The sequence below is a fragment of the Muntiacus reevesi genome, chromosome 13 (assembly GCF_963930625.1).
Source record: "Muntiacus reevesi chromosome 13, mMunRee1.1, whole genome shotgun sequence".
Classification (NCBI taxonomy): Eukaryota; Metazoa; Chordata; class Mammalia; order Artiodactyla; family Cervidae; genus Muntiacus; species Muntiacus reevesi.
Window position 1 is genome coordinate 18338459 of NC_089261.1, and position 17358 is coordinate 18355816.

General features: G+C 48.2%; 1 protein-coding gene across 1 annotated transcript in view; it reads right to left on the minus strand.

Annotated features, from left to right (window-relative positions):
- CUX2 (cut like homeobox 2) overlaps nucleotides 1-17358 on the minus strand; it is a 265294-nt gene that overhangs the window by 83900 nt on the left and 164036 nt on the right. The window contains exons 2-3 of the mRNA XM_065904450.1: nucleotides 12946-13056; nucleotides 9312-9359 (exon numbers count right to left, since the gene is read on the minus strand). Of these exons, the coding sequence (XP_065760522.1) occupies nucleotides 9312-9359; nucleotides 12946-13056 (159 nt within the window). The remainder of the gene's footprint in view (nucleotides 1-9311; nucleotides 9360-12945; nucleotides 13057-17358) is intronic.

The following is a 17358-nucleotide window of genomic DNA, read 5'->3' on the forward strand; positions in this document are numbered from 1 at the left end:
TTCTGTCATTCAGCTGTGCGGGCCCTGGGGACAGCAGGGGTATCTACAGCTGCTCACAGCCTCATCCCTGGAGCCTGGAACTCACCCTGGTATACAGTAGGTGCAGAATAAATGTCTGCAAGACTGAAGGTCTCAGTGGAACTGGAAGGGAAGCAGGGATAGGCATGACGTGTACTCTATGGCTGCTGGCTGCAGGGGAAGGCATACCAACTCTATAAAGCATGATGCAACGCTCTTTATTCTGGGAGGTTTAGGCCACACAAAACCATTCAAGCTCTCTACCTGCATGAATCCTCCCAGCCTACCTGTGTGGTAGGGGCAGTTACCATTCCCAGTTCACAGCCAAGGAAACTGAGGTTCACTGAGACCGTTGGTCACGGAGAGAGCTGTGATCAGAACCCAAGTCTGTGCGGATCGAAGCTTCCGTCATTTCCGCTCCACATTACAGGAGCCAGAAGAATGATCTGTGCTCAGCCTCTCAGCATCAGTGCTTAGCACGGTTCTTGGCACACAATGGGGCTCAGCTGTCAAGATTTCCTGAGCACGTGAGTCAACGACGTTCACCACCTTGGCCCTTGAACACCGTGCCTGGCACACAGCAGGTGTCAAGAAACACCTACTGAGTGGATATCCGAGTGACCATAGGAATGGGCACTCATGCCCAGAGGGGATGTGCTGGCTGCTGCAGGAGCCTCGCTCAGCCCGCCGCTGGCCCCAGGCAGACACGAGCGCTAAGAGATGCTTGGCTGACAGCGCCACGAGATGAATGCGCGCCCGGCGGCCTCATCTCCCCACCGACTGGCCCCGCATGGCCTTCCATAATGCAGTCCATTAAAAGGCTTGTAAATTTTCATACACGAAAGCCTACCATGGCATCAGCACAGACTAATTGTTGTTAAATGTGCGGGAATGTTACCGCCATGCCGCTGGAGCGATCACTCTTCCCAGCTCGGCCCAGACGCCGGCCCATTCCTCTGCAGGCGGAAAGCTTACAACGTTCGCGCAAGGCCAAAAAGCAATTCGTGTCAAAAAGATCAATAATATAAAAATAAAGCATGAGAATTCTAGTTAAAGGGAATGTCATATAAATATGTGGCTCACGTCCATGATTCCAAGATTAAAAAAATCAATCAATATCGTTCTTTAGATGATGTTATTTCTAATGAGAAATACCCGGAACAACTGCAAATAACTGCTTAACTGGGGGGAAAAAAGCATTAATAATTTACTTTATAAGGCATATGATACTGAATGAAAGAGGATTGCTGCTGGTTCTTAATTTGGTTGTAATATGGCGTGACAGGTTCAATGATGCTTTGGTGGGTTCTTAATATTAAATTCAGAAGGATATTCAGCTCGTTATAAGTTTTACCCCAAGCTGGGCAGGGCAAAGCCAGAGGGGCCAGACCGGGTTATGGGAACCAAGAAAACCTGCCTCATCAAAGTTATTATGTCATCAGAGGGGGTGGGGAGTAGGTGTGCACATCACCTGTGAGCCGGGAACAGGAAGGGTGGACCGAAGTCCTTCTCACTGCATCTTGCAAGTGACGCCCTGTTTATTGAGCACTTGCTATATGCCAAGTCCTGGGCTGAGTATGCAGACGTGGGTTTGAATCCAGCTCTCTGCGATGGGCTGGGCTTCCCTGGTAGATTGTGCCTGGGAGAAGCTCAGCAAAGACATATCTAAAAGACACAGATCTGGCTGAAAAAAGAGATCTCTTTTCGAACCCCTAACTACCTGCAAGTGTCTAATTCAGATCCTCAATGTAGAACTGATCAATTCTAGAAAAATCTATAGAGTGTTCTCAGCTCCTTCTGTACCCCTGAAGCTCCCTGGGGAGATCCACTCAGCCCTGAGATCTGCATCTTCCATCCTCTGCTCTGCTGGTGAAGAGCTGTGTGAGCTGCAGCAAGCAGCTTAACCTCTCTGAACTGCAACGTCTCACCTGTCAGAGGGGATGACACCAGTGGTGCCTCCCTTGCTATATTGCTGAGACGTGGTGATGCATGGCTCAATGCACGGTAAGCTTGGCTGGCTAGTGTCCCAGTCTGAGTCACCACCCACCACCATGTGCTGGGTGCTGAGCCTCACTTACCTTACCTGAGAACGGGTGAGAGTAGATGCTTCCTCATGGGAACTGGGGAGAAGTGGGAGGAATAAATTCAGCTCATCAGCTGGGAGCGCTGACTAATGTCCAAAGAGCACTCACTATGTGCTGGGCTTTGTTCTTGGAGCTTTTCAAGGGTCAACTCATTTAACCCTCACATCAACCCTATGAGGTAGGTATCATTATCTCCATTTAAAAGCCAAGGAAGTTGAGGCCCAGAGAGGTTAAGTGACCTGCCCAGGATCACACAGCAGGCAAACAGACAGGTTAGGATGCAAGCCTGTGCCAATCTGGCTCCAAACCCATGCTTGTTCCCACTGCTTATCTTTCCTGCTGGGTCCCGCTGGTCAGTGAGACCACTTCTCCCTGGCTTTGCTGGCTGGTCAGGACTGCATGTGTCTAACGTCTGTGTGGCCCCAAGGGGGCCCCACTCACAAAGAGATGGCATGCCAGTGCTGAGCGACAGAAAGGGTTACCTCGGGAGTAAGAGAATTATGACATCAAAGACAGCTGAAATAGCAAACAATGTTAAAAAGGAAAAAAAAAATCTTGTAATTACATTTCGATTCAAAGGGAAGGGCAAGAGTCCTGCAGGCAGATGCAGAACAGGAGGGGAGCACAGGGACCAGTTAGGACACGGGGTGCAGAGCTGGGTGGGTGGTCAGGGCCGAGCCCTCCTCAGGCGATCTGAGCTGTGAGGACGTGCCCTCCAGGCCCCACCTAGGCAGCTCAGCTTCAGGAATGGGGACTGGGGACTGGGGACCTTGTCCTGGTCAGAACCTCTTCCCCACCCACATCTGCCTGTGAGGGAGCAGCAGGGCATCCTCAGAGTCTGGGGCTGGGACAGAAGGTGGGGGAGGCCGATGATGACTTCAGGTTCTGGGCACAGGATGGGGGCAGAGAGCAGGAGCTCGGGCAGGCGGTGTGGGGGCTCAGGTAGGGCATGTGAGGCATAGAGTCTCCTCCTCTCTGTCATTTTTGAGAGGCCAGCCCTACCCCCCAGCCCTCCTCTGCTCTAAAGCCTCCTGTGGCTCCCGCTCAGGCAGAGTCACAGCCAAGGAGCCTCGGGGTCCTGAATGATGAGACACCCACAAACACGACTTATGCTACGCGGCATGCTGGGTGAGTGTGGGGAGCCATGCTGGGAAAGATGGGAGTCCAAGCCTGACTAGGGGTCAACCAGGGCGAGCTTCCTCACTCTTGGGCGGATCTAACACTTGAGAGGAGTTAACTGGGTCAAGAGACAGTACCGGGAAAACATTCCAGGTAAGAGAACAGCAGACACGTCGCCTGAGGTGGGAATAAGCCAGGCTGTCTACTGGCTGAGGGGAGAGGCCGGGAGGGGCCAGATGGCCTGGGGTTTCTGCCCCGAGTGCCTTCTCCAGCCCACACCACGCTCCTGAGCCTGAATTCACGCCCACTTCGGTTCTCATCCTGTCTCAGGTACTAAATGGATGTCAGTCGTCTCCCCTGAACCTCATCTGTAAAGTGGAGATAATCATAGAATCTTCCCTTAACAGAAACATCACGAAGAACACACAAAATAACCATTAGAAATTGTGCACCACACGGTAGACGTGCAATAAAAGTCATGTCAGCAGACTTCTCCGGCAAAGGCAAGGCCCTCCTTCAGGGTCAAGCCTGGCTCCTGAGTGACTACAAGAGTAAGCAACTGAGTCTCAGCGACGTTCAAATCGGAGGCCACGCAGCAGATATCCTGGCCTCTCTCTCATCTGGTGCTCTCTTGGTCCAACCTGGGTCTGATCAATCACTAGCATCCCGGCAGGTGGATATGGGCAAAAGAAGGAACTTCCAGTCCTCTGCCCACCTGAAAGTGAGGGGACTCCCTTTGGTAGACTGTTTTTGGCACCCCTGGCTACATGAGACCTGTGGGAAAGGGTCTGGAATTCCTCAGAACACAGGAGATCATGACTTGTTACATCTCTGACCAGGGTGGCACCCCGAAACCCACATGAATCAGGTTGTCCAAGCGTCATCACCCCATTTTAGAGAAGGCACAGTAAAGGATAACTCACTCAACGAAGAATATATATATTTATTTGTTGACTGATTCATCCACTCATCCAACCAACACCCATCCACCCAGGAGAGGAGTGCCAGGCTGGTGGGCATCATGCCATGCTTTGCCACCTAACTACCCACAGGGAAGGCAGCAAGCCCTCTTCTTTCGCTTTCTTGCAAATTCCTCTTTCAACATAACCCTTCTGCTCCTCCACAGACAGAACTTCAATTGCATCTGCTCTAGACTTCCTTTAGCCATTGGGGTTTGCCTTGGAGATGCACCCCAACTCTATGGGAAGAAACACAAAGGAGAAGAGACGAAAGCTCAGAACTGCTGACACTCCCACCTGGGCCCTGGGAGGGCAACGCCAGGCTCGACGCTGAGGAGGCTGCCTGCTGTCTCTGTGCCTTGGCTTCTGCCTTGGGAGCACCCATCACCCTCCCTCGGGCATCGGGAGGGCAGAAAGCAGTGCTCTGCATGCAGGTGGTGATCTAAGGACCTGGTGCTGGGGGAAAATGAGAAGGCTAAAATGTGGCAAAGGCTGAAGGAGAGGGGCTGGGGGAGGGGGCAGGAGAAAACGTAGAAGAAGGTGGAAGAAAAGAAGAGGAGCGAGGGAGATGAGAGTTGAGGATCCGTGGAGGGGAAAGAACTGGCACTCTGTAAATCCGGGCGTTCTAATTACCTACTGTGTAACCACCCACCCCAAATGCAAAGGCTCATAACAATGTCTTATTTTCATGGTCCTGGGGGTTGACTGGGCTCAGTGGGGTGGTTCTTTCCTGTCATCTCTCAGGCAGTCATGGCAAGATGGCAGCTGATGGCCGGCATGGTTCCTTGACTTGCATCTGGTGCCTTGGTGTCCCCGGCCCCTCTCTCTGCCATGTGGACACTCATCCCTCAGGGCCTCTCCAGGCAGGCTGGGCTAAAGGAGGCAGGAGGTGAAAACCCCAGGCTGGCTGAGGCCTCTGTTGCTATGGGCACAGGGTCGCCTCTGCCATGTCTATTGGCTCAAGGGGAAACCAATCTAAAGGCCCATATTCAAAGGATGGAGACACAGGCTCCGCCTCCTGATGGGGGGACGCCAGGGCACAGCACAGACATGCAGCCACCGTAGGGGACAGTGTGAGCCTGAAGTCCAGCAAACGAAGGGATCTCCGGGAGGGACATGACCCCGACACATCGCTTCAGTCACGGGCACTGAACTCCTAGGGACATTATAAGCATTTGTTGAGTGGGCCTTGGAGGCCCCAAGGAGAAGGGGGGCCCTTCAAGTTCTGGCACAAATGCTTGCCAGCTCCCTCACCCCGAGAAGAATGGTCAGGCTGACCAGCAGGTTGAGAGCTTCACTGGGCCCAGTATCTCGAACAATACTTGGTATACAGCAGGTACTCAGCAGATGTCTGTTGAGTGAATAAATGACTGCATGGGCTCGACTGAGGACCCGTTCCGTCTCTTGGTAGGTGGCGTCTCGACCCCCTCGCCGAGCTCCTAAAAGGCGGTCATGCCACACGAGCTCCCTCTGATCCTGAGAGGACAGGGAGACCACAACCTCAGGCCCAAGCAACCAGACACCCCCCACCACAGTGAGAGCAAGCGACTCGCTGGCCTCTTGACAGGGAATCTCACTGAACCTCACGCGATCCGAACAGCTGTCCCTACGCAGCAGGAAACGGTGGCTCAGAAATATGAAGACACTGGTCAAAGTCACACAAGCAGTGTCAGGTGGGACTCAGACCCTGGGTGTCTGACCACCACTCTCTCTCACTTTCCCAGGGGATCAGAGGCTGTCTCCGCCTTTTTGGTTCCCAAACTGCTGTGTTTCAATCAGGCCCAGGTGAACGAGCCTGTTCCACCTCAATGGAAGGGGTTTTCCGCCATGCAGGCCATATCTTCATGGTGGAAGGGGAAGGAAGCAGGGGAAAAAAAAACAAACTCTCCCAGAAGTGGCCTTGCCATCTTCTGGCTGGGCCACGGCACACACGCCTTAGCAAAGTTTCACCTCTGATTTAGCATAACAAAACTTTTAATTTAGATGTTTTCGTCTCTCTCTCCAAGTAAAAATAAGTTTAAAATAATGACTGTAATAAATGAAGGTAATTAATTGTAGTTTGTTCCTTTACTGTCTAGTCAGCTTAATTTTACCTTTTCAACTAATAATGAGAAAATAATTTTTGTGCTCGGAGGGTTAATGATATGTAACTGCGAGAACTGCTAATTGCATGTTGCAATCCATCCATCAACAACCCCATCTGTGCGACTTGATTATGTTTGCTAAATTATTGCTTTGAATTATCTTTCATAAAGCAACTTTTGTAATTAGCGGGGCTTTCGTCTTGCTCTTTTCTCTGCGCACAAGGATATTCAAACTTTGGCCATTTCAAGCTGTCTCCATTAAGCCACCTTCTCTGGCTGTCTTTGTTTCCCTGAGCAGGGGGAATCAAGACTGTCCTTTAAGCAATCAAGGCGGAGAGGGAAAGCTTCCTCAATTCACAGCAGGGCAAATTCACTTCCTCTCCGCCTCCCTCCCACCACCAGCACGGTGGGGGGAAAAAAAAAGAGAAAGAAAATAAGACACCCGCATACATAGTATGAAAAGATAAAAGGATGCCTGTATTCTGTATACACCAGGGCTGGTGGAGTGAAATTAAGGAATGAACTTGAACATGTTATATTTCAACAAGAGGCCCGCACTTGGGGAGAAGGAATGACGGGTACGATATTCAGCCTTGGCGTTTTATGGGTTAGTTTATGTGACTCTGGAAGGTGTTCGCCTCAGGGAATATTCTTGGGAGGTGATTAATGCCCACTTGGGAATCTGCAGCTCTGAGCCCAGAGCCTGGTGGATTGCGAGAGGGAAGCGGCATAAAGGATGAACCCTCATTAAAAAAATTAAAATGAAAATCAAATTTGGATTATAAACGGCCTGTGTGTGTGCAGTTTGTTCTGGACGAAGAAGATGCTTTTTATTAACACCTTTCTTTGCCAGTGCTTCTCCCCTGAGGCATTGGGAGGGACATGGCGGCCACAATGGATTAGTCAATAGATCATGAAGAAAGCAGGGGTTTTGGGAATAAAACTCCAGACAAATGTAGTCTTTTTGGTACATTAAAGGGATGATAGAAAACCCTTTTAAAAAAATTAACGAAGTTCTTTGAAGATTGCCAGCTATTAAAATGGTGTCTATTCCACATGCCACATGGATTGGAAATGAGAATTCAGCTTTGTCTCTTCTGGCCGCCCTAAGACCCTCTCTCTCCTCCTGCACTTACTGAGCATCAGCTGTGTGCCGGACACATGTCAACTGCCTCCACGCTGCTCAGTTCTTAGAAACCCTCCTGTTAGTCGCCTTTAAGGAGGAAAACTGCAGCTCAAAAATAAAAAAACAAACAAACAAAAAACCCAAAAAAACCCCTGCAGCTCAGAGAGGTTGAGGAACTTCCCCCAGGCCACACAACTAGCGAAAGATTCAAGCCAGGGCCATCTGAGTCTGATTCACATGTACTTTCCACCATACCACACTTGGGTCTTCTCTGACCACTGCCAAAATCTAACGTTTAACTCTTACTCCCATCAAAAGATGATGTAAGTCATGCTGGCTTCCTCTAGGGACAGAAAACCCCCTTCTTTTGGATAAAAAGCCTTGAACACCTAGTTAGGAAAAAGGCAGATTCTAACCCAGGCATAGTGGAGGCCAAAGAAACCTATGTTGAAGGTGACTGATAACAGAAATAAAATCGTAAGGCTTTTAACACACAAAGTAACGTTCTGAACACTCTGTGAGTATTAACTTTGTTCTTCATTCACAACCCTATGGAATAGGTATAATTATTATCCAGTTTTGTAGAGTGTGACACAGAGGCCCAGAGACACAAATAACTTGTGCATAGAGGCACAGGCAACCTGCTTAAGGCCAAACAGCTAGAAACTGGTAGAAGCAGGACTCAAATCCAGGTTGACCCCAGAGTATGTGCTCTTCACTCCCAAGCAGCTATGTCTCAGGAATTACATTAAATTCTTTCCCTTCATTGTATTTCATCTAATCCTCAGAACAACATGGAAAGATCTGTAGTGCTTTTATTCTCCTTTAACAGGTAGGGAAACTGAGGCTCTAAGTGGCTAAGAGAAGCTTTGCCATGCCAAACCAAGCAAGGGGAATGGCCGAGAAAGTAATGCTCTACATGAAACATTCAGTGCCTGTCTTGGGGCTGGACCAAGGGATCAGCTGCCTAAGAGTGCTTGTGTGCTGAATGCTTCTCATGGGACCATGAGCTGGCAGATGGGGACCTTTTAAAAAAAAAAACACAAAAAAAACCCCAAAACACAAAGCCATGACAATACATTTCTAACATTATTGGTCTTCTTTCTGGGTTTTTTCCACCCTCTTCCAGCTCAGGCACCTCACAACCAAATGAATCAATACCGGATGGCCCTATAAATAAATAAGCACATCAGTCAACTCAGTAATAAAATGAAAGGATGAAAAACATGGAAATCAGCGACATTTGTGTAAATCCAGTTATTGTTTACTTTAATATTGCCTTATGTGCTTACTCGGTTCTGAAGAGACAGATTTAAAGTAATGTGGCACTTGGCAGACGACAGACTTAAAAATGTATCTCCACTGGCGAGTGCTTAAGGGCCAATCCTTTCAGCGTCCTGCCTGAATCCAGGAGAAGACAGAACTTTGGAGAAACGGCCTCCCTCTTCCACTTCCCTGACTCAGTGTAACTCCATTCTTTTCCCTGCCAACCTCCTGCGCCAGCCAGACAAGTGGCCATTCTCGGAATCCTGGTCACCAAGTCAAGCAAAGAGGAGACGCGGGGGAGTTGCAGCTCCATCCCAGGGCTCCAGGAAGGCAAGAGAAACAACTGGCTGAGGACAGCTCAGCTGTTGCCAAAGGAACGTGGGGCCCGATGGGTTGGCATGAAAAGATATGCAAGGAGTAGCTCTTATATACTCCGAGAGTGGGTGATAGAGAGGAGGATGTCAGAGGAGGCAGCAATCCCACCAAAGGGAAACAGAACACCCTTTCTTATCATGATACTATGGCTGATCTGGAGGGCACGGGGCAGTCTACAATGGGGGCAGGGAAGTTTCTGGAAACCGCTGACAACCCCAGGTGGGATGGGAGAGACAACCAGGGGGTATTTTCGTGACATGCCACAGGCCTTGGGTCTTACCTCAGCTTGGAAGCTTTTTAAAACAGGAGCCACCATCTCTCTGATTTCCTGTAAAAGAGATCAGCGAAGAATTCACTGTGGTGTCAAGCAGCCCCTGCCTGCAGCTCACTGCTGTCCCCCAAATCAGCAAGTGTGTCCCGTGGGACTTGCGCTCCGTGAGATTTCATAAGGGTTCCTCATATATACACCTACGGACAGACCCAAACACACACAAAGGGGCCCGGCCAGGTCTGATCAGAACACATCAAGCACAACATCAAGTTTCTTCCCTGCAGGACCCTTGGGAGCCTTTTACACAGTGCACATTGGGAATTTCTGGAAGAGGGAGAGGAAGTAGCATTTCCCAAGTGGATCTGATCACGGAATGCTGTTTTATGCAAAGTACCTCATGTGATTGGTGGCTCATCAGGGGTCATTTTTTGGAGCTGAGGCTGGAGAGGCTCTGCGCCCTGGGTCATGTCACTAACATCCCTTCAAGAAAACCTCTGCTCTCCAGGCGCTGCTTGGGAGATGTCTCCGGAGGTTGCCCTTTCTGCTTCCCCACTCAGTTGCCCTCTCTAGCAAAGACTGCATTTGTCATTTTAGCAACACCGCCCTGTACTATCACCCCTTCCTCACCAGAAGATAGGGCTTCTGGGGGCTTGGTGGAGTCACCTGCCATGGGACCCAGCTCAGAAGAAGGGCCCTATAAATGTTTGCTAAACTCTATGCCACCGGGCTATCTTCAGAAGGGAGCCTCCTATTTTTGGACCCTAATTTCATGCCTTCCTCAAGAGCCTTTGAGGTTCCCAGCCCCAAGGATGCCCCTGGTGGACTCCCATAAGTTCTCTTCAGCGTGCAAGAGGAAGGTCTTTTAGAACTGAGGGTCCCAAGATCTTGACCATAAATGCTCCAGCTTTCTCTGAGACCCCCACTGGGGACTCCTCTAACCACTGTCATCTATGGGCCAAAAGAAACCCCCGTGGGAGGAGAACCTGAAGGGGGCTCGAGAGAATGGAGAGGGAGCAGGTAGCAGAGAAAAGCAGGAAAGGGAAGGATGCACCGAATACGTATGTCAGGTGAAGAATAAATCCCTTAACTATGAAATAGGATGGTGTTGCTCCTGGAAACAACCCTTCTTCTGGGTCCTGGGAACGCTTCCTCACTGTTCTGGGGCCCCCCCAGGGCTTCTCAGAGCCACTGACTACTGATGTGTGCTGGGGATCTAAGGAGAGAGGTAGGGAGCCCATGTGAACCTAGGGAATTTATTTGATCAGAAGGAACTGTGAGTGCAGGGGCTGAGCATGGAAAAGGAAACTCCTGTAGACCCAGGTTGTGGGCTGTAAACGCAAATGCCCACAGAGGCTGGAGGAAGAGGACAGGAGGGAGACAGGCTGGGCGGCCTGTGGCAAATCTCAGGAGAACACAGCGCCTTTGTAAGGGGGTGGCAGCTGCTCGGCTGTTTCTGGTGACTGCTGCCTGGGGGGTGGAGCCTCTGTGTGGCCAGCTCTACCAAATGGTCTCAAAAGAGATCGGAAATCCGAGTTTTGGGGTGAAATCAGAGATGCTAAATGTTGATAACTTACTGTAAAACTGGAGAGATTTTTACAGACCAAATAAAACACATCAACAGAAAACCTCTGGTCTGGGTTTCAGGAAACGGAAGTATTGGAAGGGGCTTATCTCCTCTGAATTTACAGAAAGGGACACAGGGGCTCTGAGAGGGGCTGACTTTTGAAGGTCCCAAAGCAAGTGAGTGGCACAGTTGGAATTTCAATGCAGGTCAACAGATTCTCCAAACAGGCTCTGTTCACAAACCCCTACTCATATGAATTGAGGGGATTCAAATCTGAGAACCGTGGTGAGGTTGGTGGGACTTTGGACCAATGCCAGCTCTTTCTAGACGCCCACCGCCCTTTCTGTCTGCTTAACCCCTGGGGGAAACCAAGCACAGGCACCAGCAGGAGGTGAGCTGGGTACCAGCCAGATGATGTTCTTAAATAAAGTCTTGGCATGACTCTCCCCCATCAGGAGAGACTAGTTCCAAAAATGAGAATTTTCAGAGGCGCGACTATAATAGGAATGGAAACTTATTCCTCCTAATTACATAATTGCATAATTATGCAGTATTAAAATTATGTAAGCCGAACTCAGAGGCTTAAAACCTGGCCTGGATTTCCCTTATCACCTGGGGGCTCCCACATGGCCTGGGGGAAGGTCTAAGTGGTGGGCTGTGGAGATTTGTGGCCATTTCATCTCTGCTTCCCAGACACTGGACTCAGAGACAAAGCTTCTGGTTCTCTCACACTGGGCAGAAAAATCGGTTTAAAGACCAAGCTGTTCTCTGTTCTAAGAGGGGAGGGAAGGATGCTCAGAATCTCCCCATGCCTTCTTAGCTCCCAGTCAAACCCAGGACTTGACTTGGTCTTTCTGAAGCTGTAACATGGCAGACACAGAGATCTGGGATTTCCCCCCCTTCTCCAAGTGCACTCTCTCTCAGCTCTCAAACCTGATTCCCCCCAGGTTTGCTCCAGGGACAAGTCCTAACTAGAACCTACTTCCCACTCTTGCCTTGAAGAACCAAAGATATTTATGACATGCGAGGAGGATTTCACAGCTAAGAGACCAACCCCTCTGCGTGGCCTGATTTCTGGGTAGCCGGTTCTGGGTCTTCTCCATCTTTCTGTGGGCCCCTCCTCCATCAGTAAGATGGCAACAAGACTCCTAGGTGATACCAATAGGCAGAATGGAATCAACATGTCTAGGTCTAACATTAATACCTTCGGAATGGCAGACCCTGTTTGGTTCTCCTCCAAGATGCAGGCCACCTGAGTGGGCTGAGACAGAAAGCTCCACCCTCTGCTGACCACAGAGGCACAGCTGGCTTTGGGAATGGGCTGGGTGTCTGTTTCCCATTTTCATGCCTCTGATGGGTCACATCCCTGCCAACATCATATGGAGTCAGGAGGTTGTCTTCTTCCTATTTGCATTTATTTCCATCATTAAAAAAAAAAAATTTGAGGAGCAACAGGGGGCCTGATAGAGGAGGAAAAAAAAATTCACACATTCACCCCTGTGAAGAAACGTGTCCATTCTCGTCTTTTCCCCTGCGGGACTCTTACATTGTGGGGGCTGGTCATTAACTGGACCACCCTCATAGCAGCTGGGAAAGACAACGCTGGTGGCTGGAGTTGCAAAGGAAGAGGTGAAGAATGAGGCACATTTATGGGGGATGGGTGCCACTTTCAGACTTGGGAGATTAAGGGAAGGGCTGGAGAGGGTGATAGTCTACAGCCACCATCTCCCAGACGCCAAGGGGAAAGCAAAACAAAATCAGGAACACGAGACAAATTGTCTTTGCTGTCAAGGCCAAGCGTCTGACTTGGACGTTAATGTGGGGGGAAAATGGATGTTGTACAGAGCCCTCAAAAACAATGGCTTCCGTGGAGAAGCGTCCTGCTCTTACTCTAGACAGCACCGCTGAGTGCCACTATATGGAGAAATGCAGAAACGTTGAGGGTTGTAATTTTTCTTTGTGGCTAATTAGCTTCTTTTCTTGTTAGTCACTTATGTCTATAGTTTTCAAAATATAGTTTGAACGGAGAAAAATCTGCATTCCTACTGAGTTAATTCTATAACAGCAACTATACTGTACCTCAGGTACATTTTTCTTAAATTCCCGGCGGAGTTCAATTAAATGTTTATGAGAATGTTCACTCTCCTCCTGCCGTGCAGACAGCTCGGAAGCGACGGAATTAAGCTCCTTCTGGAACAATAAAAAAAAAAAAAAAGGAGAGAGAGAAAAGAAAAAGATTTTTTTTTCCTCCTTTTCCTTTTTAATCATTGTACAAAACAGCATTCCAAACAAGTTTTCTTAACTTACAAAAAAGCTGAGAAAAGACAGGATATTGACTCCTGGCACAAATGAATAATTTACGAAACTGGGGATGCAACCAAAAAAAAAATCCAGGACAGCTTTTTTGCTTGTCAGAAGTCAGGCCAGATCAATACTCTCCCATAAAGTTGGGTGGAGTTGTTTTTTTTTCATTTCTTCCTTACGCCTCTGCCCCACCTCTTAAATTTCCAAGGGAGTGATGGCATAAGCTTGTCAGTAACTGTAGAAAACATCTCCAAACCGTGTCAAAATAGTAAAGTGCGGCATATTGTATGGGCATATTATAGTGTAAGAAAGTGCTGTCGACAGCTTTCATATATCAGAGGTGGGAACTATTCCAACTATGACTTACTTACACTTAAGGGTTCATAAATACGCCTTTTAAGATATAGATGGCTTTTTAATTTCAGTAGATTTTGGAAAAATGAAGGTGCCAATAAGAAGCAAGATGACCTTTTGTGTATCCTGCAGTAAATCATTTAAGGTTCACTTCAAGTATAAGAAATATTTCATTGAAGACTGCTGGATTCAGAGCAAAGGATTGGAAGCAGCTTTGCCTGCTTATGTGCAATGAAGGTTTCAGACCAGGTTTTTACAGGATGCACCAAGGAGTGAAAAAAAAGAGTGAGGGATGGAAGTGGGGGACGCTCCAGCTCACACATGACAGACAATGTCTGCTGGTCGTACATGTATATTTGATCACCCCTCTTGCAGCTTTCTTCACTTTAACGGTGGCAGTTTCACAAGGGGAGTACAATTCACCATGAGTTGTCATGGATTTCATTTGCATAATTCAAGAAATGCTCTGTTTATGTGGTCTGCTGCTTTCTTGCACCATCCCGAGATGGGCTTTTTTCTGGACCATAACTCGAGGAGCATTTCTGTATATATCACCCGATTATATTTGCAGCAATCAAGCCCCATAATTTCCTAAATCCGGTGATGCAATAAATTTCTGCAATCAGATTTATTAAAAACACACACGCAGATGCGAGAGTGTATTTCGAGGGTGAACTCTTTAATCTAACATATGTATGACGAGGCCTGGTACCGTGTTGAAAGACCCCATTTGTCATCACTAATATGCATTCATCTTGCACACACAATGAAACACTTTTACCATTAGATAATGAAATAAAAGTACTATTAACCCGCTGCAAATCCTTTTCCCTCTAAGAGACAAAATGCATGGTAATTGTCTTATATCATGTCTGAGAGTCGGTAAATCTGCTCCACAGCAGTTCACCATAGCATCATAAACCTCATACCCACTGAAGGCTGGAGCGTCTACCCTAAACCCAGAATAAGTGTCTCTGCCTATGGAGCTTTTGGGAAAAATCAGGCAAGGACTTCCTATTTCTGAAGAAATGTCTAACTTCTTTGGAAAATCATGAGACTAGAAGGGAGAAGGTCAAGGCAAAAAAAAAAAAAAAATCATTAAAACAGAGGGGCAAGAGACTGCGAAGTGTGGTGCTCTCCACGGTGCTGAAATCAACTCTGCCACAGCACTGGGTGCACCAACTCCAAGGTGCAGGGACTTCTAGGCCAGACGTCCCATTGAACTATTGAGCCAGGTAAGGAACAGGGTGTCATGGGAGAGGAGAGAGAGAAAACAGCAACAATTTCTGACAGTCTACCAAGGTGATAGAGAAAATAAGGAGATTTCTGGTTTATCATCATTTAAAAATAACTGCAGTTTCCAATAAAGAAACCACAGTTGACTGTGACCAAAATATCAAGTGACTAGGGAGAGATCTGTGTTTGCAGCAATAGGACTGATCAAAGGTAGGCAAAACCCAACTAGGCAGCGCAGCCAGGTGGATGGACCCTCACTTGGCAGGAGGAAAGGAACCAGAATGTCCTGGTCAACTGGAGTTTGCGGCACGATGCTCAGTTTTTCTTAGTTTGTTTCATCTGTCTTGAAGATAAAGGTGTGATTTTTACATTGCTACAGGACAAACAGAACTGAGACTTGGGTTAACATCACACGATTCAGATGATCATGTATCTGACACAATGTTCTTATCTCTGGGATACTAACTCTCCCAGCATCCCAGCAACCTCATGGGGGTTGACCTTTGACTCCTTATTTAAAACATCAAACCCAGGTTCCGAAAGGAAATCTCAGAGCAGGATAAGTCCAAGTGTCTGATGTGCTGTACCAGACAATGGCACCGTGCAAGTGCACCAGCTCCCTCCGCCCTAAGCTCCCGGGCTGCTGGCGGGCATGAAGCTGTCTGCTGCATCCATACTGTAGACAGGGCAGCGTGAGACGGGACGCAGAACATCAGCAGGCCTCCAACTCCAGCCCCAGGCAAGCCCAGCTCTTGGTATCTTCCCTGTTCATCCCTAGAGGAGCAGATGATGTGTCTGATGTCTACGTTCTTCTCAACACTGTCTTACATCTATGTTCATCCTTCAACCCTGAAGTCTTGCTGCTTGTCTATGCTAAGTACACTAACAACAACAACAATGGTAAATAATCATCGTGCATTGTGCTAAGTCGCTTCAGTTGTGTCCAACTCTTTGCAACCCGGTGGACTATAGCCCACCAGGCTCCTCTATCCATGGGATTTTCCCAGGCAAGAATACTGGAGAGGGTTGCCATGCCCTCCTCCAGAGGATTTTCCCAACCCAGGGTTCAAACTTGCATCTCTTATGTCTCCTGCCACTAGCATCACCTGGGAAGCCCAAATAAATAATCACAACTATCACTTACTAGGTCCTTACACATACCAGGCAACATGCTAAAGCTCCTTATATACTTCATCTCACGTGGTGGACACATTAATATGTTGTAAGTTGATTCAAGCAGGGACTAAGAAACAAATTATATTCCTAATAATTCAGGTGTGAATTATCTCCTTGGTGAGATAAAGGCAAAATTAAAGGCAAAATTAAAATGTCCTGCTCTTCACTGGGCTTCTGTCCCTTCCTCACTAGCTGGGGGATGTTGAGGGAGCTGTTTTTAAATGTTATAAATGTGTAAAGCATCAAGCACAGTACTACTGTTCAGCAAGTGTTGGTTGATTAATTAAACTTAGATAAACTGAGAGCGCAGAGAACAACCCCCTAGATCAGTGATTCTATGCGCTCTGGATTTCACAGGTTGGTAAAAATCTCACACCCCTTGTTGTTGTTGTTCATTTGCTAAGTCGTGTCTGATTCTTTGCGACCCCATGGACTGCATCATGCCAGGCCTCCCTGTCCCTCACCATCTCCCAAAGTTCGCCCAAGTTCATGTCCACTGAATTGGTGATGCCATCCAATCATCATCTCATCCTCTGTCATCCTCTTTTCCTTTTGCCTTCAATCTTTCCCAGCATCACACCCCTGCCCCCGAATAAAAGGATGGCAGAGTATTGCCAAGTTTTACTCTAACAGGCAAAGAAAATAAAAAACCACTCCCTCCCACCCTAAAAGACAAGACTATTTAAACATTAACAAAGCAAGATGGCCAATGAGAGAACTGACAAGTCTTTTAAAATAAATGTATTTAAATTAAAAAAAAAAAAAACTCATAGCACTGTATTTATTTTGAAGGAATACAAAAAAACTCTCATAGACAACCAGCACCCGTCTGAAGTTGAGTTTTAAAAATAAGTGTCTGAACTCCCAGGCACATACACAGCTTGCAGGCCCTCTTTGATGACCAAGCAGAACTTGGGATCCTCTCCCACCCGGCCCCCAGCCCCCAGCCCTAGGGGAGCCATGATTAACACAGCCCCAGACTTTGGGCCAGGCCCAGGCGGGGAGAAGACTCATCTGATTAACCGGCCATCAGCAGCAGACAGACAGCCCGGAGCCCGGCGCAGACCATTCAAATAATGATCATCATAAACAGCCCATTTGCAACTAAAAAGAAATAATTTTAATGAGCTTGGAGCAGATGATAGATGCAGCTGAGGCTCGGGCCAGTGTGCAGAAAGAAAGGAAGCCGGGACTGAGCTGCATCCAGGACTAGGAATGGCAGGAAGAGGCTGGGGCAAGGGAAGAAGGGCTCTTCTAATGGAACCTACAGCTCTGCTGCTTGTCTACGGGAAACGCCCACTGTCTGGGAAGTGCTCCTAACTCTGGGAGGGTCTGTCATCACCTTGCTGGGCAACCTTGGAGTTTCCCAGGCATGCAGGGTCTTGGAACATACGAGCCAGAAGGAACTTTCGAGGCTGTCCA